At 36.3% G+C, this 26,435-nt stretch overlaps 1 protein-coding gene and 1 pseudogene across 7 annotated transcripts in view; one reads left to right on the forward strand and one right to left on the reverse strand.

The window, feature by feature from the left end:
• Positions 1-26,435, reverse strand: part of MRPL42 (mitochondrial ribosomal protein L42) — a 44,658-nt gene that overhangs the window by 15,614 nt on the left and 2,609 nt on the right. For 5 of the 7 annotated variants that reach the window (XM_077772239.1, XM_077772237.1, XM_077772238.1 and 2 more), the window contains exons 3-6: positions 21,699-21,762; positions 19,980-20,064; positions 14,740-14,903; positions 2,098-3,272 (exon numbers count right to left, since the gene is read on the reverse strand). In XM_077772239.1, coding sequence (XP_077628365.1) covers positions 3,227-3,272; positions 14,740-14,903; positions 19,980-20,064; positions 21,699-21,762 — 359 coding nt within the window. In that variant the 3' untranslated portion in view covers positions 2,098-3,226. Of the gene's footprint in view, positions 1-2,097; positions 3,273-14,739; positions 14,904-19,979; positions 20,065-21,698; positions 21,763-26,435 lie in introns of those variants that run through there. The other 2 variants (XM_077772242.1, XM_077772243.1) reach the window with 2 other exon arrangements.
• On the forward strand, positions 6,501-7,049 carry LOC144238434 (peptidyl-prolyl cis-trans isomerase A pseudogene; annotated as a pseudogene).

Below are 26,435 nucleotides of genomic sequence, written 5' to 3' on the forward strand. Positions count from 1 at the left end.
AAAAAGGAAAAATATCCACTAGGATGTTAATAACAGCATTATTATTATTTTTTTATGTTTTATCTTATATTTCAGAGAGAGAGGGAGAGAATGCAAGCAGGGAAGGGGCAGAGAGACAGAAACAGAATCTGAAGCGGCTCCAGGCCCTGAGCTGTCAGCAAAGAGCCCAACATGGGGCTCAAACTCACAAACAGTGAGATCATAATTTGAGCCAAAGTCGGACGCTTAATCGACTGAGTCAACCAGGGACTCCAAGAGCATTATTTATAATAGGGAACAGAAACAATGATTATGTCTAAAAGCAGCGAGGAAGTTAATTATGTCAATCCAGATTTTTGAATATGCATTCATTAAATGAGAGTATTTAATGATATGGCAAAAAATTCAGTTATATTAAATGAAAAAAGCAAGTTATAAAATAGCATACATAATACTGTTTTTATTTTTTGAAATATGCAGTGAAGTAAGAGGGAAGAAGGGAAGCAAAGATTTTAGTATTATCTTTACAAGGGGCAATTATGGGCACCTGGGTGGCTCAGTCAGTTAAGCGTCCGACCATTTTTTGCTGTAGGCCTAGCAAAAAGCGTAATGCCTCTTCAAATGTATTAGTTGTTTGGTAAATGCTTGACGACTAGGTCAACAGAATGAATAATGGCCTCAGAATATTTCAACACGTAATTTCACTACTGCCATTTATTCTACTAGACATTCTTACCTGAAGAACATCCAAATAGTCTGGTAATTAAGCACATTAAGTTACTACCTTTGGGTGAGCAATATTTGAACTGAACTCTGAGACTGCCCTCTGGTGGTTTCACTGACGCTATTATATCAACTTGAGGTGTGTTAATCCATCTCCCCAATGGAAACATGGGAATTGGAAATTTTTCATGAAGCCAAATGAATTCCCTTTAAATGACCATCCCACCTTATGTAGTTTTTAAGTTTCTAGAAAAAAGGAGACAAATAAGTGGACCTTTGCTAAAATGTTCATGATGGTGGATAAGTTACTAATCCTGGGGTAGAGAACGGAAGGAGCAGAGAGGAGGGGATGGTGGTGATGGAACATGTACTTACATAGCAAAACTAAATAACAGCAATGCATGAAAGCCAAATTCTAGCATCTACAGTATTAACCTATAGTTCCAGTACAATAAAATCAAAGTTAATTCTCCAAAGCACTGACATGTGGATGTGTGGTTTGGGCATCCTACAGTTGAACAATCTCTTTAGTACATCTTTGTACTTAGAAAAAAAGTTTTTAATTAATGTAATTATAATTATTCTTTATTCTTCCTACTTTTATAATGTGACATATCTCAATCTTTGTAAAAATTTGGATATAAAACAACCTCAAAAAAATCTAACCATTTTTCAAAAATATGTTACTGAACATGGCTGGTAAATATTTCTGACTAGTAAGTTTTATCAACTTGTTTTTCCTTGATCTTTCCCCCCACATTAATATATTAATGATAAAAGGAAGCCACTTAAAAACATTTCCTTTTGGTAACAGAGGGTGGCCATTATTATTTCCTTAGTTCTTTTCTATTTATTATTCTTTACATTTTTACTCAATACTTGAAACTTCAGATAGAGTTCCTTTATTAAAAGAATTAGATTAAACAACAAACTTTTTATTGTTTTTAGTTTTTATTTATTTATTTTGAGAGAGAGAGAGCATGAGTGCACATGTTGGGGAGGGGCAGAGAGAGAGGGAGACAGAAAATCCCAAGCAGGCTCCATGTCGTCAGTGCAGAGCCTCATGTGGGGCTCAAACTCATGAACCATGCAATCATGACCTGAGCCAAAATGCAGTCAGACGCTTAAACAGCCAAGCCACCCAGGCATCCCAAAACATCAGACTTTAAATGAAGTTTTCAATTCAATGAATTTCATTTCAATTTCACTTCAATGAAATCATTTTCCACATCAAATTTTAAAATACCACAAATATTTTACAAGTTTGAATAAAGCACCTTTCCACCTTCTTAAAAGATTCCTCACGTCCTAAGCTGAAATCACAGGGGCAGCAATGCCATTAAGGATCACACACAAGGCGGCAGTGACAATCAATAGCAAAATATTCAATTAACATTCTCATCACACTAGTTTAGTGATATTAACATTTTCACCACTGAGTTGCATGTGTTCTAAAGCAAGTATAATTTCTAAAACAGCCAGAAAAAAAAATTAAAAGAAATTATATAATATCCTTTCTAGGAAAGAACATTGTTCGGTAAAAGAAAATATACCTTTGTCACTGTAATGCACTGTAAAAAGGCTCTGGAACCAGACCATTTGGATCCTGGCTCTTCCACTCCACTTGCTAGGTAGGTTCAAAGTTACTTGGCCTTACCTGTAAAGTGGGGATGATGGTTTTTCTTCAAAGGATTATTGTGAGAATTTAATAATGATGTATATATACAGAAAGGACCTGGAAAGCAGTAGAAACTAATTAAAATGTAACTACAGTTAACCCCTGAACAAGGGGGTTAGGGGTACCAACCCTCATTGCAGTCAAAAATCCACATATAACTTTTGACTCCCCAAAAACTTAATTACTAATAGCCTATGTTGACTGGTGGCCTCACTGATAAACATAATTGATTAACATGTATTCTCCATGTTATATGTATTTTATATTATTTTGTTACAATAAAGCTAGGGAAAAGAAAATGTTACTAAAAAAATCTGAGGAGAAAATACATTTACAGTACTGTACTGTATTTATCCAAAAAGAATTCTGTGTATAAGTAGACTGGTTCAAACTTGTGTGGTTCAATGGTCAACTCCAATTTAATTATTTCCTAGAAGCCACAAGAAAGAAAACATTTTAACATTTATTTTCTGGGTGGACCTTATGAGTTTCTTTTCAAAGACAATTAAAAAATCTCCTTGTGAAGGAGAACCATGCACATTTTTATTAATCATATTTATACTACTAACAATATTTGGCTGATAAAGCAAAAATGCTTAATCACAACTAGATACATAAAAATAAATGGCAGACCTTACTATCTCAAAGGCAAGATAGACCAAGTAAGTTTCTGTATATAAGAATGTCAAATCCACAATTACTTAGATACATAAACAGTCATTCTAATATATAAAAAGACATTTTATTATTGTTTTGCTATATAACAGTGAATATACTCAATTGCATTTTCTCAAATGGCAAATAAGACACAAGATAACATCTCTTTGATTTCTGAAAACCTCAATATCATCTGTCTTTTGGAGGATCCAGTTTCCTACGACGTCTATGATACCTTGAAAAGAAGAAAATATTTAAGATATTATTTTAGTAAATGTTAACTGTTCCTGATAGAAATAGAAAATTTCAATGATTAGTCTGCTGTTGATCAGTACTCAAAGAAATGAACGAAACCAAATACATATATATATACACTGTTAAATATAGTCCAGATAAATATGTCTTAACAGGAAGCCACATTTCCCCACTGTGGAAATTGTTTTCTACTAATGAAGCATTTTGGAAAGGATTTTGCAGCTGTTGAGGTTAATTTCAATATGGTAACCTAGATAATTCTTAATTAAAAACTAATAATTATCTTTATCATAAAGAGACAGCACATTATTCAAAAGGGAATGTTTTCCCCCACATGGAGCCCTCTTAAGCTACAAAATTATATTTTAATATACAATAGGATACAATCAGTAACACATTTACAGAAAAAGGTACAAGATCACAAAAATGTAAGAAATGCAAACTAAAAGTGGGGAACCTTTTACTTGTTTTTGCAATCACAAATATTTTAAAAAATCAAAACCAACCCAAGCGCAGGTGTGATGAAATAAGCAACATCAGACATGATTGGTTAAAGTATTAATTGGCAAAATATTCAGGAAAAGCAGTGTGGCAATATATATCAAAAAAGTTTTTAAATAGTATTACTTTTGATCTAGTAAGTCCTCTTCTGAAAACCTATTCTAAAACACACAGAAAAAGAGTTAAAATACTATTTTAATACTAAAATATATTAAGTATTAAGTATTAATATTAATCGGAGGGGGAAATACAGGATGCACATTTACATATACAGAATTAAGACCATATAAAAATAAGCAAACCAAAAAAAAGAGAAATATGAAATGCACTGTTACCAATGATTAACTTTGAGTGACTTTACTATGAAGAATTTTTCTTTTTGCTTCTTTGCATGTCCTTATACTCTTTCTTAAGAGAATTTCTGCATACAGTACATGTGTTTATGGTGATGAGTTCGCCTCAAAAATTCCCTTAAGGCTAGATTTGGCAAGTTGGCCTGAGTTATTTATTAACTTTTTTTGCTAATGTGGAAATCCAACGTAAGGATTTCTATACCATAAATAGTAAGCCATGTATCTTATGCTCTTTAGTTGTGATTAAGATATTGAAAGCATTCTTTTTGCTTATGGTTTCATGCAGGCAAGTTTCCGATACATTTTTTATATGATTTTTTGAAAACTGACAAAACACAGAAATTAAGTTGAAAAAATGAAGTACATCTATCTATAACACAAAACATTAAGTTGTAGAATTATTTATATATATCTATATGGCATAATATAATATACATATATTTTCTACATGTACTTATACTGGCACAGAAAACAATCACCATTTTCTTAAGGCTTCCAGTTATGTGCCAGATAATCAAGGTTTTACTAGTGCAAGCCTGGAAGGTGGTCTCTCAAAGTAGCTAGTCATGAGAATAGGGGTTTGGGAAGTCACAATTTCTTAGGATGCATGAATTTCAGTTTCTGCTACAATCACTAGCCAGAAGCAAGCACTTTAATTAGAGGGTACCCTTATAACTTATCATTCAGACCTTGAGACTGAGAGAACTAAAAACCTACCCCATTAATCACTAACAAAACAGTTAAACCAAGATTCTTCCTGGAAAACCAAGACGTATTATAACCTTAAATTACACAATGATTCAGTGATATATGAAATACTTGTCCACAGTTCTTAATCGAGAGCAAAACTTTATCTCCTGGTATACACTGCAGCTAGATGATCAAATCTGTTTCCTACTGATGGTAGTAACTAATTTTCGTGGACTCCATGGAAAAATATTAAAATAGTTACTTATATAAAGTAGTACTGCTATTCATACATTTATAGGATTGCCCTATATTTCGAGAAATTTAAAATTATTTTCCAAATCTTTCTTACTTTCCATCCAGCCTTCTTTCAATCCTTCTATCCTTCTTTCTTTCAACATAACTTGACATCTAGTAGTGCTATGTTAGCTTATTATCTTCTTTTTTAAGAGATATTATGAGAATGAGATCATTTATTCATTTACTTATTTTTAAATATGTGAACATCTACCAGGCACTACCTCTAGGTGCTAAGAATTCTGTAGTACACGAAACAAGAAAAAATCTCCATCCTCATAAAGCTTACATTCTAGTGCAGGAGATAGAAAAACAAGTAAGTTAGCCAGGGAAGGTTTCAGGAAGAAAAACGCAAAGTGAGAAAGCTATTTTTGCTGATACCAGGAAGAAGAGAATTCTACATAGAGTGAACAGCAAATATAAGGACTCTGGAGGAAAGGCATGATCAAGGAACAGCAAAAAGGCCATGTGGCTGGAATAGAGTAAACAAGGAAGAAAACAAAAGAAAATGAGAATGGAGACGTAATGGAGAATCAGATCACAGAGGTTCTTATACATAATAGTTAAGGCCGTTAGCTTTTTCTCTGATTAAGATGGGAAACTGTTGGAAGGTTTTCAACAGAAAAATTGTAAGGACTAAGGGAAGTTTTAACAGGGTTACTCTGACAATGTGCTAAGAATAGACAGTAGGGAAGCCAAACAGAAGCAGGAAGACTAGTTCAGAAGTGACTTCAATAAACCAGGCAAAGGATGGTCACATGGACCAGGATGGCGGCAGAAAGTATGGTGATAAATGGTCGAATGTGGACACATTTTGGGAGACAGAGCTAATAGAATTTGCTGATACACAGATGTTGGGTGTGAGACAAAGAGAAGAATCAGGAATGGAACCAAGGTTTCTGCACCAAGCAGAGACAAGAATGGAGCTAGCATTAACTGAGATAGGGAAGGCTGCAGGAGAAGCTGGTTTGCAGCAGACCCTCAGAAGCTTACTCAGAGACATATTGAGTTAAGGCTGCCTATTAGACATGTCAAGTAGACAGCTGGATATACAGTTCTGGAGATCAAGGAAGAGGTCTTGGCCAGAGATTGAATTGGGAGGCATCAGGGACACCTGGGTTGCTCATCAGTTAAGCGTCAGACTCTTGATTTCAGCTCAGGTCATGATCTCACACTTCCTGAGATTGAGCCCCTCATTGGGTTCTACACTGACAGCTTGAGATTCTCTCTCTTCCTCTCTCTGTCCCTCCCACCACAGGTGCTGGTGCTCTCTCTGGCTCTCTCAAAATAAATAAATGTTTAAAAAAAAAAAAAAAAGAATTGGGGCTTTGCAGACGCCACCACCCTGGAGCTGCCCACACTGCCCAGCCATGGTCAGTCCCACCATGTCGTGCAACATTGCCATGGACAGCGAGCCCTCGGGCTGCATCTCCTTCAAGCTGTTTGCAAAGTTCCAGAAACAGCAGAGAACTTTCACGCTCTGAGCACTGGGGAGAAAGGACTTGGTTATAAAGGTTCCTGCTTCCATAGGATTATTCCAAGGTTTATGTGCCAGGGTGGTGACTTCACATGCCATGATGGCACTGGCACCAAGTCCATCTACAGGGAGAAATTTGATATGATAATTTCAGCCTGAAGCACACAGGTCCTAGCATCTTGTCCATGGCAAATGCTGGACCCAACACAAACGGTTCCCATTTTTTAATCTGCACTGCCAAGACTGAGTAGTTGGATGGCAAGCACGTGGTGTCTGGCAAAGGTGAAGGAGGGCATGAATTCTGTGGAAGCCATGAAGCATTTGGGTCCAGGAATGGCAAGACCAGCAAGAAGATCACCATTGCTGACTGTGGACAAATCTAAAAAATTTGACTTGTGTTTTATCTTAACTACTAGAGCATTCTTTCTGTAGCTCGGGAGAACACCGCTCCACCACCCTTTGTCAAAATATCCTATACTCTTTGTGTTCTTGCAGCAGTTTCACGGGTTCCATGTTTTCCTTACTCCTCTCCATGTCTAGTTGGATTGCAGAGTGAAGATTATGATAATGAAATAAAAGCTAAACAACAACGACAACAGCAACAAAAAAGAGCTGGGAGCCATCAGCATACAGAAGATATTTAAAGCCTGAGACTAGATAAGATCACTAGCTTAGAAAATGGGTCAGAAAAGAAGTGAGAACCAAGGACTGATCGTGGGCACTCCAAAATCTAGAGATGAAAGATATGAAAAGGAATCAGTAGGAGAAACCAGGATAGCATATGAACTTTAGATATATAAAAATAGTTTCAATGAAGCTATTAAAGTTGAATTAATGAAAAAAGTAACATAACCCAAGCTATTAGGGACTCTGTAACATTGCTAAAATGATGTGTTTTGGAAAGAGTTGTAATAGAAAGAATACGCCATCACTTCTGATGTTTTTCATGCCAACCAAGGAAGACTGAAAGAAAGGAAAAACATCCTGTACACAAATGCTGGCAACTAAGGGCAATGATGACATCCTTGCTTCCGGAGTACTGGCAACCCTACAGGCCAACAGGAGATGCCACAGGGGCTGCAGTGCAGGGCAAAGCCACTCAGAATCATGTCTTCAACAACAATTTACAAAGGAGATATCTAATGCAAACTGCTGCTGAGAATATGAAAAAAAAATAGATTTGCATAATGGATATCCTTCAAAGAATATGTTCAAAGCCCCATGACTTCAGGTGAATATGATGTAATAGCTAAGCTAGTTTAATTTGTTTTCATACCTGTAATATTATCAAACAGGAAGTAGCAGGAGCCACATGGTTATCTATTAAAATCAACCTCTGCACAAATGAATATAAAAACAGTCATTCAAGCTAAGGCAAAGTGTAAGGAACTTAAAGTTCAATTTAACTGCAGATGCAGTGTCCTGGGTTTCCTCATCACCCATCTCCCACACTAAAAATTCAAACAGTTCTACCATCCAGTCTCAGCATTAAGCTCAAATCTAGGAAGACTCTTTGAATTGTCTTCCCAAAGTAAACAGGATTACCAGGATTAGGAAAAAGCAAAAAGCAATTCACAAATTTAGCAGTAACGTATTAACTTTAGGTTTCCAGACTTGAGATTATCTAATCACCAATGTTTATTGGCCACTGGGCTATATCAGCATCGATTCTGTACAGTCACACTACCTGCACTTCCAGCCCATCCATTTTGGGTGAGGCCATTAATTAAATGCATGTAGGTTCAGGACTGAATGAAGTGAGGCAACACCTTGGGATCATAAAGCCACTGCTGACCCTGATTAGGAATCTGATAAGAAACAACTTATTCTACCTGTGACCCTCCTAAATAAAATGGAAATTGAATAAACCCACATAACTTGATAGCTAAACTCTGGGAATAAACTTCTAAGAATCACTGAGAAATTTACCAGGGGACCATCCCCAAAACTACCATAAATAAAGTACCGTTTCAAAGAAAAACTAAACACCTTCAAGAAGCTGTGAAGATAATTAGGTAAGATATATTTCATCAAACAGCAACTGAGCACCCACACACTATATTAAGAATACTGTATTAGAGATCATGTGGAAACCTACAAAAGATGTATTCCTGATGAAGAGAGAATCATCTAGAGCAGGAGATATAAACAAAAAATTACCCACAAATACAAATATAACATTAACAGATACCCAGCCATCTATAGTTATATATAGTTGTGCTAACAGGAAACAGTTGTTCAAAATGACTATAATCAAATTAAATTTCATGGAGCAAATGGTAGAAAAATGAAAGTCCCCAAAATCAAAGGAAACACCATTTAATGATGGCTTGACTGAAATGAAGCGTCAGATTGGACAAAAAAGTTAAAATCCAAAAGTAAAATTCTACTTCTAAGAAACCCACTTGAAATATAAAGACACAGATAGGTTAAAAGTCAAAGAAAAGAGGGGCACCTGGGTGGCTCAGTCCATTAACTGTCCAACTCTTGGTTTTGCCTCAGGTCATGATCTCATGGTTCATGAGTTGGAGCCTCACATCGGACTCTGTGCTGACAGTGCAGAGCCTACTTGGGATTCTCTCTCTCCTGCTCTCTCTGCCCTTCCTTCACACACACTCTCTTCTCTCTCAAAATAAATAAATAAACTTAAAATATTACCAGCAATAAATAAGAAGGCTTCAGGGGTGCTTGGGTGGCTCAGTCAGTTAAATGTCTGATTCTTAGTTTCAGCTCAGGTCATGATCTCACTGTTCATGGGTTCAAGCCCCACATCAGACTTGGCGCTGAGAGTACAAAGCCTGCTTGGAATTCTCTGACTCCCTCTCTCTCTACCCCTCCTCTGCTCTCTCTCTCTCTTTAAAAAATAAATAAACATTAAAAAAAAAAAGACTTCATAAAGATAAAGGTCTCAATTCATCAAGAAGCTGTAATAATACAAATGTATATATAATTAATAACACAACTCCAAAATATATGAAGACAAACAGAATTGGGAGATGAAATAGAAGAAGAATCCACAAATATAGCTGTAGATTTCAATACTACTCTAATAATAATTGATTAGATAAACAGAAAATTAGTAAGGGTATAGAAAACTTGAATAACGCTACCAGCAAAGTAGACCTAATTGATATTTTTATAGACTACCAGAAACAATGGCAGAATATTGTTCTGCCTACTTTTCAAATGTATGTGAAACATTTACCAAGACAGAGCATAATCTGGCCCTTAAAACAAATCTTAATTGGGGCCTGGGTGATTCAGTTGGTTAAGCATCCAACTTCAGCTCAGGTCATGATCTCACAGTTTGTGGGTTCATGCCCCGCGTCAGGCTCTGTGCTAACAGCTCAGACCCTGGAGCCCGTTTCAGATTCTGTGTCTCCTTCTCTCTCTGACCCTCCTCTGCTCATGCTGTCTCTCTCTGCCTCAAAAATAAATAAACTATAAAAAAATTTTTTAAAAATAAATAAATCAAATCTTAATCAATTTAAAGACTGAAATCATATAAAGTAGGTTTTGTGATCACAACAGAATTAAACTAGAAACCACTAACAGAAAATTTTCAAACTATTTAGAAATTAATTCACTTCCAAGTAACCAACCCATAGTGTCAAAGAAGAAATCATAAGAGAAATGAGAAAATATTTTGAACTAAATGAAAGTGAAAACATATCAAAATTTGTGGGATGCAGCTAACGCAGTGCTTAACAGGAAATTTATAGCATTAAAAGATTAAATTGAAAAAGAAGGCAGATTTCTTAACAATAAGCCATTAGAAACCAGAAAAGGAACTAATTAAATCCAGAGTAAGCAGAAGGAAATAACAAGGATCAAAAATAGGAAACAGAAAGACAACAGAGAAAATCAATTAAACCAAAAGCTAGTTCTCGAAAACCTCAACAAAATAACGATACCAGGAATGAGAGAAGTGATATCACTACACACTAGTGTAGTAGTGTGTATAATAAAGGAATATTATAAACTATGTGCAAATAAGTTCAATAATTTAGGTGAAATGGGCCAAATCCCTTGAAAGATACAAACTACCAAAGCTTCTTCAAAAAGAGAGAAACTGAATAGCCCTATCTATCAAGTACACTGAGCAGCTGTCAGCACAGAGCCCAACGTGGGGCTCAAACTCACAAACCATGACATATGACCTGAGCTGAAGTCGGACGCTCAACCGACTGAGCCACCCAGGCGCCCCAATAAACACTTATTTAAAAAGATATTATACACCCCAATTTTTAAATTCATAATGGGTCCCAATCTTTTCATTGACATAACCTAAAAACTGTGAAATATTTAGTAAAATATCCTCCTATACGTGCCTAATGTTTAAGAAGAGCTCAATGACATCTAGAACTCAACACTTGAAAAATGGCTTAGATTAATCCAAAATATTTTGATAGCAAATAAATACTAGTTGAATGATTAGTGATCACACCTTAGCTTATTTAAAATTCTGAAAGATAATGCATCACACAAGGGCAATGCCTATAGGTAAAAATCTTCCGTATACATATAAGCTAGTATCTGAAGTTTTTCTGTTAAACTATTAGAAGAGGGATGCCTGGGTGGCTCAGTCGGTTAAGCGTCCAACTTCAGCTCAGGTCATTATCTTGCAGCTCCTGGGTTTGAGCCCCACATTGAGCTCTGTGCTGACAGCTCAGAGTCTGGAGCCTGCTTTGTATTCTGTGTCTCCCTCTCTCTCTCTGCCCCTCCCCCACCCATGTCTGTCTCTCTTAAGAATTAACATTAACTCCCTCTCTCTCTCTGCCCCTCCCCCACCCATGTCTTTCTCTCTTAAGAATTAACATTAAAAGGGCGTCTGGGTGGCTCAGTCAGTTGAGTGTCAGACTTCAGCTCAGGTCATGATCTCGCATCAGGCTCTGTGCTGAACACTTGCTCAGAGCCTGGAGCCTGTTTCCGATTCTGCATCTCCTTCTCTCTCTGCCCCTCCCCCGCTCACTCTGTCTCACTCTGTCTCTCAAAAAAAAAAAGAATAAACATTAAAAAAAATTAAACTATTAGGAGAGATACTGGGATAATCAATTGCATCTAATTAAAGTCTGCTTACAATTGTACACAGCCTAGTAATCCTGATGGGACAAGACATACCAGGAGATTAAATTAATTAGCAGTCAAAAGCTAATTAGCAGTAATAAGATTAAGTAAGTAAATAAGATTAAGTATAGGTGAGATACTAGACCTAAAAGTATGAGGATGACATGCATGGTTTTAAGATTCTGTAGCAGTCTTCTTGCTGTCAATTTTGTCCCCTTCAAGTGCCCTTTACAGGATTTCCATAACTACAGTGATTTGGTTATAAACAAAGATGGCAAAAGATTACAGCAGTATGGAACATGCGGGAGAAAAGAGGTAGTGAAAGCCATTACAGAAGAATTTTGAGATAGGGCCTCAACTAAAATATCTGGATAATGAGACAAAATAAAAAACACGAGCGACATTATGAATCATGGAAAGAAATCTTAGAATACAGTAATGACTTAGATATGGGGCTAAGAAATAGTTTGCTAATTTGTTTCCACATACCCTTAATTACAATTACAAAGACAGGAAAAAACTCAGAGAGAATGTAGAAACAAAGTGGGTATTAAATAAGAAAAGAAAAACCAAAGAAGAGGATATAAAATAAGCAGGTTGGGATGCCTGGGTGGCTCAGTTGGTTAAGTGTCCAAATCTTGATTTTAGCTCAGGTCATGCTATCACGGTTGTGGGATGGAGCCCCACCTGGACTTGGGATTCTCTCTCTCTCCTGTCTCTCCCCATCCCTCAAGCCCTCTCTCTCTCAAAATAAATAAACTTTAATTTTTTTTATATGTTTAATGAGAGAGAGACAGACAGAGTGTGAGCCAGAGTGGGGCAGAGAGAGAAGGAGACAGAATCTGAAGCAGGCTCCAGGCTCAAAGCTGTCAGATGCAGAGTCCGATGCCAGGCTCGAGCTCACAAACCATGAGATCATGACCTGAGCTGAAGTCAGATGCTTAACCGACTGAGCCACCCAGGCGCCCCAAAACTTAAAAAAAAAAAAAAGAAAAGAAAAGAAAAGAAGAAAAAACAGAAGCAGGAATTGAAAAATACCATGGTGGCCAAAATACTGCAAATCTCTTCTTGAGAATTGATACAAAAATATCACTTTTATTATAGAGTGATTATTAAGAGGAGCTTTTTTAAGACAGACAAAAAGAGGTGTGTTTTTGTTATAATAAATTTAAAACTTTGGACAAGATACCTAGTTTGAAATTTCTAAGGACAAACTGGGAATAAGATCAAGGAAATAAAAAAATATATAATGGAGCAAGTTGCATGTCATCGATATAATAAGTATAGTTAAAGCTCTTAGAATGATTTTCAGCAAGACATGGAGTATGAGACAAAGCTCCAAAGAATCTCCAATTTAACTAAGGAAAAGGAAGGACCTTCTAAAGAGAAACTAAAAACAGATCCATACATTCATTTGCTTTCAGAATTGCTCCCTACCAGATGGATCCACTGTTCCTTCCAGACTCCGTATGACCAACAATGGGTTCATCTTCCTCACCGTCAAACCTGTTTCCCCATGTGTATGAATGGCACCATCATCCACCCAAACAGCTGTCTGGAACTTGAGAGGCCACCTGTCTCTTCCCATGCCTAATCAGTGACCTAGTGCTGCTAATTAAAATTCTTTTATTTTCCTTCTTCCTCCTTTTATTTCCTTTTATTATAGTTCTTTTATTTTCCTCCTTTCTATTCCCATTGCTGGTCCTTTCATTTAGATTTTCAACAAATTTCACCTAGACTATTATAATAGTTTCCAAATGGGTCCCCCTGACTCTAAGCTTCCCATATATCACCTTGTCCCAATACAGAACCCACTTAATGATTTTTTTTTTAATGTTTATTTATTTTTGAGAGACAGAGACAGACAGAGCACAAGGAGGAGAAGGGCAGAGAGAGAGGGAGACACAGGATCTGAAGCAGGCTCCAGGCTCTGAGCTGTCAGCACAGAGCCCAATGTGGGGCTCGAACACGCAGAATGTGAGATCATGACCTGAGCCGAGTTGAATGCTTAACCCACTGAGCCACGCAGGTATCCCCACACACACTTAATGATTTTTTAATATATAAACCTTTCTTTTTAAAATCTGACAATGAAAATAAAATCTAAACTCCTCAGCACAATACAAAATCCTTCGTAAGCCCGTTCCTTCATTCCCTCCGATTCTGGATCCCCTCCACGCTGAACTACTTGCAATGTCCTCTGCATTCTCTATGACACCCTGTTCTCTCTGCCTGTAGAGCCTTTCCAGCCTTCCCCACGGCTAACCCCTAGCCATTCTTCAAGACTCAATCACTCGATTTTATCTTCTCTCCTTAACTATAAACAACTTACAACAAGGATGGTATTTGTGATCGCCCAGCACCTAGTAGAGCAGGTAGATGTGTGTACATTCATTAATTCCATAAGCATGTCCTGTCATAAAATGTGCTTAATTACTGGGTGACTGGTGACTGGTAAGAACAAAGTCTGTTCAAACATAAACGATTAAAAACAGTCACCTCTTAGTTTTGGTAGGGAGTAAGACAGATATAAAAGAAAGAAGAATCAAAAGAAGAAAAAAAAAACTAAAGCCAGAGACAGGAGGTAAAAAAAAAAAAAAAATCAATGTAATAAAGTATGACTACTAGCAGATAGAGGGACAACTAGTTTCTAAAGGCATATACATTGCCCAATCACTTGCTGTACCCCAATTTTTTAAACAATGACTCAAAATCTGTTAAATAAATGGATGAAGAGCCAAGGACAAAATTAATTATTTGACAGGAGGATGAATAAAAATACAGCAAATGACTATACCACAGAATAGAAAAACTTTCAAGAATTCTTGCAAAATTCACTGAAAGCATGGTTAAATTCCCCGACTAAAGTAAAAGAAAAAAGAAGGATTATTTCATTTTAGCTACACTATATGTACATCTAAAACTACAATTTAGTAGGTGATCATACTGGATGTTAATTTTCTCACGCAGAATACAACCTCTGTTGTATTGTTTGTTAATGCAAAGAAGGTTACATATTCTTTTAGTCGTGGAGTGGGAGTTAAAGAAAAGAAAATAGAACTCACTGTCCACGAGGATACCAGCGGTGCTTAGTAGTAAAGAACATTTTGCTAAGTTGTTCTATCATAGGGCCTTGCTCAAAGTGTTCATTTTTTTCTTCTAATCTGGTTTTCAGCACTTGATCATGTGTTTCTTCATTATTATTCACAGGATCTGGCCGTGGAATAGGCTATAAAATAATAAGTAATGAACAACATCAAATGTAGGAATGTTAGCCAGCCTTAGATTGAGCTTACAATACAACAATTACCACATTCAGGAATCTATTACAGTACCTCAAGGTACATAAGTACGTTTTCAGAACAGAATTTTGCTTAGCTGCATTATTCATTAAAGAATCAGAAATATTTTTCCTTTCATATCAAGTTTTGGGTTTATTTTCCAGTAATAAAGTTCTTATTTAACGTTATTTTCCCCCCAATAATAAAGTACTTACTATTTTAATTTCTATTTCCTAAAACTATAAATTGGACTTATTATTTTTTAACTTAAAAATTTACAGTCTCAGGGCACCTGGGTGGCTCAGTCAGTTAAATGTCTGGCTTCAGCCGAGGTCATGATCTCACCGTATGTTAGTTCAAGCCCCACGTCGGGATCTGTACTGACAGCTCAGAGCCTGGCGCTGCTTCGGATTCTGTGTCTCCCTCTCTCTGCCCCTCCCCGACTCATCCTGGGCTTCTGTCTCTCTCAAAAATAAATAAACATTAAAAAAAAAGTTTATAGTCTCTAACCTTGCTTATCATTAAAGTGGAATACAATGAAAAATGTTTTTTAAAATTTCTTAAATGTTTATTTATTTTTGATATAGAGAGACAGAGTGCGAGTAGGAGAGGGGCAGAGAGAGAGGGAGACACAGAATCTGAAGCAGGTTCCAGGCTCTGAGCTGTCATCAGAGTTGCCAGGCTCAAATTCAAAAAGTGTGAGATCATGACCTGAACTGAAGCTGTACACTTAACCGACTGAGCTACCAAGGTGCCCCACGATGAAAAACATTACTTTGAAATGGTAATTCTTATATCCAAAGGAAATTTTAAAAATTTCAATACTTTCATTTATGTGACTGAAATGTCATCAAATGATGCTTTATGGTAACCTGAGTAGTTTTTCACGCAAAGACATCAATTACTAAAATCTCATCTCGTCTATAACACATTATGAGTGATATGACATATTCCCATCAATAACACTAGCTCATTATATCCTTAATCACTGTCTTGGGGGGAGCGCCTGGATGGCTCAGTCAGTTAAGTGTCCAACTCTTGATTTCAGCTCATGTCATGATCTCACGGTCATGAGATCCAGCCCTGAGTCAGATCGGACTCGTGCTGGGTGTGGAGACTGGTTGTGATTCTTTCTCCCTCTCCCTATGCCCCTCCCCCACTTGAAAGTGCACTCTCTCAAAAAAAAAATCATTGTTTTGGAAAGTCAAGTCATGTATATTTTATATATTAAATGATACTTTATGTATCACAAGGGGGGAACATTGCCTTGCTTTACAAATACCGTATATATGCATTATAATACAATGAAAATCTGAATTTACAACCAGAAAGGAAACAATTCAAACATAAAAGTCTTCACGTTCATACACTATTAATGTCAACGACAACATTCTACCATTGTATAATGGGACAGCATATACTTATATTTATTTGGTATATGCACACGACAGAATAAGACTTCTTTAAAAAGCAATCTATAAGGGCATGAAGGTGACACAATTGACTTAGTATTACAAAAATGCAAAGTAACAAAGATTATTAGTGAGAAGTAGAACAGGAGCTAAGTCAGAACCTTGTCAGAGAGCATAATGTATTCTACAAGGGATAACAAATATTACAAGTAAGGGGAAGTAGGTAAGAACACACAATATGGATAAACTTTAAAAATGGATCATGAGAAACAGGATTATGAAAGGCCTTCAAATTAGACTCGCCATTAACAACTTGAGGTAAGGAGAAATAAGGAACCACTTACTTAGTGTAGGAGGAAATAAGGAAGTGGATTAAAAGAAGTTAAGGACTTGAGCTTTGGTCTCTAATTCTGCCACTTACTAGCTCCTGACCTTGAACAAGTTACTTAAGCTCTTAATTTCCATTTCCAGTCAGAGAAATAATACCTACCCAATAAGGTCTTAATGGGGATTAAATGAAATAATAATATCCAGTATGCTTAGCTGTCCCTAGTACTTTTTTTAATGTTTATTATTTTTGAGAGAGAGAAAAAGAGAAAGCAAGCATATGAGCAGGGGAGGGGCAGAGAGAGGGGGGGACAGAGGATCTGAAGCAGTCTCTGAACTAACAGCAGTGAGCCCAAGGCAGGGCTCAAACTCACAAACTGGGAGATCATGACCTAAGCCAAAGTCAGACTCTCAACCGACTGAGCCACCCAGATGCCTCTGTCCCTGGTACTCTTAAGAGTTCAGTAGTGGGGAGCCTGGGTGGCTCAACTGGTTAAGTGTCCAACTTTGGTTAGGCATCCAACTTTGGCTCAAGTCATGATCTCAAGGCTCTTGAGTTCAAGCCCCGCGTCGGGCTCTGTACTGACAGCTTGGAGCCTGGCGCCTACTTCAGATTCTGTGTCTCTTTCTCTTTCTGTCCCTCCCCCGTTCATGCTAGCTCTTTGTCTCTCAAAAATAAATAAATGTTAAGGAAAAAAAAAAATTTTTTTAAACCTTCAGTAATGGTAGGTAGCTACTAAGATATCTTTTAAGGCCTCAAACAGAAGAATTTAAATTAAATTTATAATTTAAAGAAAAAGCTCTCCTTAGACATTTAAAGTAATTTTAAAAGATTATTACTTGTATGTTAAGTAAAATATTAGTATCTTTGCAAGTTACTATCAGACCCTCAGGGATCTAGCAAACATGGGGTTAGAGCCTGTAATAGTTTTCTCTCTTTTAGATCCCTATGCTTGCTGCTAATGATCAAGTGTTTTTAGTACTATCAAAAGTTAAGTTGTTTACAAGCGTTAATGAATGTCTTCTTCCTATTCCCAAGCAGGCTCAATTCTAATATATCACAAATTCTCTCTGCTTTGTATGATTAAAAACACTTCTTTTCCAGGCACATAGATAAAAGACATTGGAATTAATGGATTCTTCGAAGTCTATACCAAGAGCCTCTGGCTGACTCAGAATTGATTTTTAGGTAGAATCTGATCTCCTTGCTCAAACTTCAAAGAAAGGATATGTGAATGCTTCAGTAAAAACGAAAAACTACAATAAAACTGAATGTCAAGTTTAAAAAACATTCAGAACTATCATCCTGAATTTCCCTTGTTTCTCTTAAGGATTTTCAAAATTTGACTTTTAAAATTTGCTACTAAATCAGCCACTAAAAAGAACTTCCTAGTACAAATTACAAAGCTAGAAATTGTTAGGGAGGAGGGAAAATGGTCTGGCTATGACAACAAGGAGCTATAGGGACATCTACTTCCCCTAGAGGTCCAGTAGTAAAAGGGAATAGGAAAGAGAACATCAACCACTTAAAAAAATTGCTGACAAAGCAATGGCCCCAGGGTCCAGCCAGGTTTCTGGTAGAGCCAGAGGTGAAGGCAAAATTCTGGAAGAAGTTAAGATGATGAGAGATTTTAATGATGATGTTAATTTCTAAAATATAGTGGAAAGTTTTGAGAGTTAGGAAAGAAAGGAAAAGTATCAAGATTCAGGGATGTAAAAAACCATATATGGATGAGAATCTGACATTGAGAAATGACTTTCAGATTCTCATTAGAACTGCTAAACAAAGATAAAGCACATAACCAGAAATATAATTCAAAGTAACAAGAGAGGAAGGCAAAAACAGCATGAGCTGGAGTGTTTACAAGACAAAGTCAATGACTTACACCTATTTTCTACACATACACATTGTCCCAAGAAATGAAACAAAAGAGGTACTGGATTATCGCCTACGATATTTGGCTAGAATACACAGCAGTATAAAGCAGGCAGATGAAATGGTGAGGTTAAAAAGGGAATAAAAACTAGCAAAGTAACTTTAATCTATTTTGTCAGATCAACCAGTATTCTGGCCCTAATGATGATTTTCAAAAATAGGTACAATTAGATGCATCACATCAGGATTTGAATTATCTAATTATTTTCACCTCAAAAAGCAAACCAGACATTATCAAATATGGTAAAAGAAGGCTTAAAGACATAGGAGAAAGCATTTCAAATAAATGTGAAATAACAAAAAAACTTGGGTCAAGCTAAAATAAACTGTATTGAGGGGCATCAGGGTGGCTCAGTTGGCTAAATGTTCAACTTCAGCTAAGGTCATGGAACTTGCCATTGGTGAGTTGGAGCTTCACATCGGGCTCTGTGCTATCAGCTCAGAGCCTGGAACCTGCTTCAGATTCTGTCTCCCTCTCTGCTCCTCCTCTGCTCATGCTGATTCTGTCTCCCTCTCTGCTCCTCCTCTGCTCATGCTCTATCTCTCTCAAAAAAATAAACATTAAACAAATTTTTTAAGTAAATTGTACTGAAAACAAAACTAAAACCCCCTCTTCTTAGTGGGTGGCTTTTGAGAAATATGGAAAAAATTAAACTAGTCCTTAAAATATATGCCCATGTTGTCCCATTAGAAAAAGCTAATTGGAAAAAAAAAAAGGAAATTCACCAAAGATTAAAAGGACTATCAGAGGGGTGCCTAGGTGGCTCAGTCGGTTAAGTGTCTGACTTCAGCTCAGATCATGATCTCGCGGTTCGTGGGTTCAAGCCCTGCGTCGGGCTCTGTGCTGACAGCCAGCTCAGAGCCTGAAGAGTATTTCAGATTCTGTTTCTCCTTCTCCCTCTGACCCTCCCCCGCTCACGCTGTCTCTCTCTCAGAAATAAATAAAACATTAAAAAAAATTTTTTTTAATAAATAAAAGGATTATCAGAACCAATTCAATATGAAAGGTTTAAAACAGCATTCTAAAATACAGTGTTTCGTGATTTATGAGATCACAATATAAGGTAGTATGGGACAATGTGTTTTGTAAATTTATACTATACAAAAATCTACCAAATTTTAGACCAGAAAATTGATGCTATGATTACATTTAAATGGTTCACTTTGTGTACAGAAAAAAGCTTTTAAAGAAAGAATATGGAAAAGAAAAATTGAAATAGTAAAATAAAAAACAAAAAGCTAAACCAAATAAAGGAAATCAAACAGCTCTATTCGTTTTGGATACTGTAAGGAAGTATGAATATTTCTAACAGCAAATTAAAAATTACAAGAGGTTTTCTCATACGTACTTTTGTATGTTCATATGGAATGTCCACAGAAGGGTGGTAGCATACTATTGTCCTGCCATCTGATGTCAAAGCAAGCTCTACTTTGCTAAAAAAGAATGTTTTAGAAATAGTTATACTGTATTCAAGGCAGAATGACTTTCTTAGAGATAAAAGTAATTAATCCTCAACCCCAGAATGAAGCTATGGCACCTAGTACCCATATCACAGAGGACCACTCGACTACTCCACCAAATAGCTTAACTACCACAACAAACCCTTAATGTGTTATCCACTACTGTATCTGAATTATTTTTCAGATTATTTATTTTCAGACTATCCAAATCTTTGGAAGAAATCTTCATGATGACTCATCACCATTATTAGAAATTTTCCTTATCTAAAAACTACCTTCAAAAAGCTAAGCTAATGTAAGAAGTACATTACTTGAATTATTAAAGTAAAAGATCAGCAAAGTAAATAATCTTCAACGCAAAGGATCACCTGAATTTCCAATCATAAAGATTACAGTAGAGCACTTTTTCTATATCAGCATTTCTCTAAGTGCATTCTTACAGTACAACCGTAAGAAGCCTCCCATAGAGTTCTGAGGTCAAATAAATTTGGTTAATTACTGAATACTATCCCTTCTCTCCATTAACATCCCTCAGAAAAACACATTTTAGGCAATACTCCTCCAAATATTTTTTCCAGAATGCTCTGGCTGGATATCATTCAGTTAACAACTGACCAAGCTGGTTTTTTATAGCAACTACTATTGTACTTAGATCCATATACATTCTAAAGAGAACAACTTTTACCTTTCATTAACTTTATGTGTTCTTCACACTTCTATAAATCTGAGTCTCTAGGATTTCAATATCAAGCAGATCTGAACCAGAGTTGCAATTAAACACTACAACATATTTTAGCTAATGCAGGATAAGGGGTCAGGTTCTTTCACCACGATTTTAAGATGAAATAACATAACACGGCTATAATGAACACTGAATCTAAAATGATTTTTTATGAAGAATGGAGTTTTACATAATACAAAACACTTATGAGACTGAATATTTTCAGGTTTAAAAAGTATTTCCTATTACTTAGTCTCATCTCGTCACTATCTTAGTACTTACTAAATATACACTTAAAACTCAAACTATAGTGTCAAGACGGAAAAAATTTATTTTTACTAAAATTTGCAATAAAAACAACATAGCTTAAGAAAATATGTTGCAGTTTCCATATATCAGTCTCTTCTGCAGAGAAAAAAAGCCAACATCTTATTCATGTTATTCCTAGTTCTTAGCATAGTGACTAGAATTGAATAAATACCAAATAAATTGTGACTGCATTAAATTATTTGTAATTTAGGATTACTAAACATTAAACAAAAGGTAAATAACTGCTTAAGCTAACAGATATGAACCTCAAGAGAAAAAAAACTATAAAAACTAACTTTTCCATAAAGCTAAGAATTGCTTTGGAATAAAAGACAGCATGTCTAACAACATGTCTGTCTTACAACAAATTAAGTATTCACTGAAACACAATGATAATGATTTTTATTTAACGCATTTATAAGCCCAGATACTGGGTTAATAAGACCAATGAAATAATTTTTAAATACAAAATGAAATACAAAGTAATCAGAAAAGAAAGCAGAAAATACCAAAAGGAGACAAAAATTGAATCAGATACAAAAGACTATCATTTTTTCAACTGAATTTAAATACATACCAATTATAGTCATTTGGAAGAGGAGAATACGTAGATTTATGACAAACACAATATAAAGCTCCGTCTGCAAAAACCGCAAGCAGTAGAATGGATTTAGTCAATTTCAGCATATGTTCTCACATACATGTAAGGCTGCTCTCACTCATTCAGCCAACATTTACTGCGCTTACTAGGAAGCAGGGCTGTACTGGAGACCAGCCGTTCAGTCCCTGCTTTCAAAATGGGTACAAGTCTGGTGAGAGAGCATTCCAATACAAACAAACTATTCCAGTCTAAACGATAAGCCCTGTTAGGACGGGTAGGCATTGGGAGAGGGGCACACTGACAGGTTACAAAATAGGGCTGTGCTGGTTTAAGAATGCCTTTCCAGTGGAAATGATGTCTAAAGTACTCTGAAGAATGGAGGAATAAGGAGGAGTGAGTTGGCCGTGGTTGAGGACAATGATCTTTGCAGAGTTACAAGTGCTAAGGACCACAGGTAAGAAAGAACATGAAGCATTTAGGTATTCTAAAAAACTTCCGTTAAATAAATTAACCAATTAATCAAAAAAACCTTTTATGAGACCAAGTGCACAGTTCACAAAGGGGGAGTGTTAAGGATGAAATACAAAATAAATTGTTCAAAATTAACTTTTCTTAATCAAAATGCTCACATTTCATAGCATATTTTCCCTTTTTTAGAATACCTGCAAATTCAAGAGCCATCATTACTTTAGGTTTGTTAAAGCTTCTCCTATCTTCAGAGAAATGGTGCTTTTAAAAATAAAGAAAAAATGTAAATGTAGCTCAGTATACTTAAAAACAGATCTGAATACAGTACTCCTTCCTACCCCCAACCCTTATCCATATTTCTGCCTTCTGTAGTTTCAGTTACCCAAGGTCGACCTCAGTCCAGAAGCAGATGACCCTCCTGACATAGTGGCAGGTCAATAGTAGCCTAAAGCTACATCACAGTGCTAATGTCATTCACCTTGCTTCAACTTATCACATATACATTTTATCTCACATCATCACAAAAAGAAGGGTGTGTACAATACAATAAGCTAATGGGGCGCCTGGGTGGCTCAGTCAGTTAAGCGTCCAACTTCGGCTCAGGTCATCTCAGTTAGTGGGTTCGAGCTCCGCATTGGGCTCTGTGCTGACAGCCAGCTCAGAGACTGGAGCCTGCTTCAGATTCTGTGTCTCCCTCTCTCTCTGACCCTCCCCTGCTCACGCTGTCTCTCTCTCTCTCTTAGAAATAAATAAAAACATCAAAAAAAAAAACCCAATAAACTATTGAGACCACATTCACATAATTTTTACTACAGTATATTAAAATTGTTCGATTTTATTATTATGATTGTTACTCTCTTACTGTGCCTAATTGCTAAGTTTAACTTTATCACAGTCATATATGGATCGGAAAAAACACAGGGTTCAGTACTACCCACCGTGTCAGGCAACCACTGGGGGACTTGGAATACATCTTTCGTGGAAAAGGGTGAACTACTGTGTATTTTGGCTAAAGCCAAGGATCAACTTCTTTCAACCCAATCTCTTGTCCCTCAGTATGGAGTGAAATCCCCACTTTGTTCAAATACACTCATCCTTCAAAGTCAAATGCTACTCTTCCAGGAAATCTTTTGTCCCCTCCCTGCCCCACAACTCCCATCGCAGAGAAAAAAAGTACTCTATGTTGCATGTCCCACAAGTAACGCTTCATACGACTTACTATACCTTCTTTGTGGTCTTTACTGTTTTCTGCATCAGTTATTTATATGTACGAAAGATGTGTAAAAAAGATGTATATTTTCCACCTTTGTATATACTTCTCCTTTTCCCAAGACTGCATATACTTAGAGGTCTAAATATAAATTCTTACTCCAAAGCATAAAAAGTGCCTTAACAAAACTCACTTTTATCATAAAAGACTGCTCAGCAAAATGTCAATCCCAAAATTCCATTGATTTAAGATAATAAAATGCAAAGAACTGGAAATTTAACCTCATCTCCCAAAAGATTTGATTTTCAATTATCTGTGCTAATATAAAGAAGCATTCAAAAAGACAAAGCAGAGGACAATGTAAAAAAACCACTTACGCTTATTTTCTCTCTGACACTGTTTGAGATCTTCCTAATCATATATGAACTAATATTGAAAGAAGTTTGTATTCTCTGAATATAAACCAGCTAGGTGATATATACATTCAGTCAAACAAATAGGCTTGGGTGGCAGGGGCAGGACAGACAGACTTAAGTGTTTTTAAAATAGGCAGGAGGGGAAACTCAAGACCATGGTCTCTCAGGTCAACAAGAAACTCTATTAAATTTCTATCCTGCACCCATACAGACATTTGTTTGCGCCCTCATGACGTACACTGCATTCTACCTCATATTCCAGGTATTTCTTATTTCCATAGATGTCTATTTCACCTACAAGCATAAATAAGTTCTTTAAGGCAAGGAACCAAATTTTGATCATTACTCTGTCCCCTATAGTGGCTACTAATAAAAAAGTGATTCTCAAACTGCCTCTAAATGTTAATTCTTCAGGGTGCCTGGGTGGCTCAGTCGGTTGAGCGTCCGACTTTGGCTCAGGTCATGATCTCACAGTTCGTGGGTTCGAGCCCCACATCGGACTCTGTGCTGACAGCCAGCTCAGAGCCTGGAGCCTGTTTCAGATTCTGTATCACCCTCTCTTTATGACCCTCCCCTGCTCACGTTGTCTCTCTCTTTCTCAGAAATGAATAAAAAACATAAATAAATAAATAAATGTTAATTCTTCATAATTAGTACATAATCTAAAAAACTCATTTGACGATTTGCCAAGAGAAAAACTCTAAATATGCTAAATATCAGAGGTTTTAAATATATAATTAGAATTAATGCCAGAGTTAACATCAATCAACTCAACGCACCAAAAAGAATTTCAATGAGAGTCCATTCTCCATAACTTACAAGCTATTCTTGTTACGTGTACATATGTTTAATTGCTTTCTGATAAGATCTATAAGAACTGATAGTCTTGCTTAACTTTCAAATGCTCAATATTTTCAATTTTTTTAAATTTTTTTTAATGTTTATTTTTTTGAGAGAGACAGACAGACAGCATGTGCAGGGCAAGGTCAGAGAGAGAGGGAGACACAGAATCAGAAGCAGGTGCCAGGCTCTGGGCTAGCTGTCAGCACAGAGCCCAACATGGGGCTCGAACCCATGAACCGTGAGATCATGACCTAAGCCAAGGTCAGACGCTTAACCGACTGAGCCACCCAGGCACCCCTCAATATTTTAAGTTTCTACAGGATAGAAGGTATAGGAAAAAGCGTCTCAGGCTAAATAAGATGGGAAGACCTAAGCTTTGATCACAGCTCCCATCTATTAGATATACAACTTTGATTAGGTTTCTGAGAGATCAGAGAACTCAACTTTCTTCACCTTCATTAAATACCTACCATTATTTAAAGTTGTAAAGATCAAATGACTTAATACACTTAAAAACCTAAAATATTCTACATTCCAATTTTGACTGTATATTTTGAAAGGTTTTAAATGTTCCTTCTGGCTTATGGGGAGGCCTTTTTATTTCTGTTCACAGAACTTTCTCCCTTAATCATGGTTTTGCTTTGCCTCTGATCTTAACGTTCTTCCTTTTCATATAAAATATCAATAATAGGAATACTTTACCTTCAATAATAGTAATAATAGAACTCATGCAGAATAAGGGGCTTTAGAATGCAAGAAGTTAGGTATTCACTGACTGTTAGGATGCCTGAGTGAAAATGGATTAATTTGCTGGGGTAACATCAATTAATTCTTAGTTAACTACATATGTAAACAATTTCAATCTATTCAAATCAGTTCAACCACTTACCACCTACCATGTGTGAGAGGTACTGAGAAAGTCAAAATAAATTAGACACTACAAATTTATAATCCAGCAGATAAAGTATACATGGATAATTTTCACTTATCCAGGGGCATATTAACTGATTTTTAGACTAACCTCAGTGAGAGCTAATTGCTCTTTCAAGACATGGACCAGGGAAAAATGTATTGGGTCTGATTTCCCATCAGCCTTTAGGCTGGGTTCTAGTCAGGGCAAAGGGAAGGGTAAACAGCAGAGGTCTCTCTCCCAATTTGCAACAACTAAAATGCTCCTAAGAAATCAAGAGCAGACTAGAGTTTTGTTTCATTCTCATTCTGATCTTAGTTTATATCTAAAGTCTCTTGGCAATCTCCTCCTCCACTGACTTAAGGTTAATTATACTTTTACTCAGTTTTTACCTAGTCTTCCAACTCTTTCTCCCTAACTCAATAAACCAATGTTCAATTATAAATTGCAATAAACAGAAAACATGAAGGAAGAGATTATGGTCAGCCGGAGATGTATATAAAAGTTGGCTAGTATAGCTAATGATGAAAATGCAAACCTATTGTAACACTCTAACTATGTCTTAGAAATGGAAGAAGAAACAGACAGAAGAAAGGGAGAGTGAAAGCAAGACCAGGTGGGAGATTAAATTTTAATAGTCTATTTATTTATATGGGTCAATGTTTTGACTATCAAACATGTATTAATAGCCTTTGAAGAAAACATTAGACTATCCACATTTCTTTAGAAAAGGTACAGATTATATATTATATAAATTATAAAATTTTAAAAGTAAGCTCCATGCCCAACAGGAGGCTTGAAGTCACGACCCCAAGACTAAGAGTTACATGTTCTACCCACTGAGTCAGCCAGGTGCCCCTATAGGT

This window comes from Crocuta crocuta, unplaced genomic scaffold, assembly GCF_008692635.1.
Source record: "Crocuta crocuta isolate KB4526 unplaced genomic scaffold, BGI_CrCroc_1.0 scaffold216, whole genome shotgun sequence".
Taxonomy (NCBI): Eukaryota; Metazoa; Chordata; class Mammalia; order Carnivora; family Hyaenidae; genus Crocuta; species Crocuta crocuta.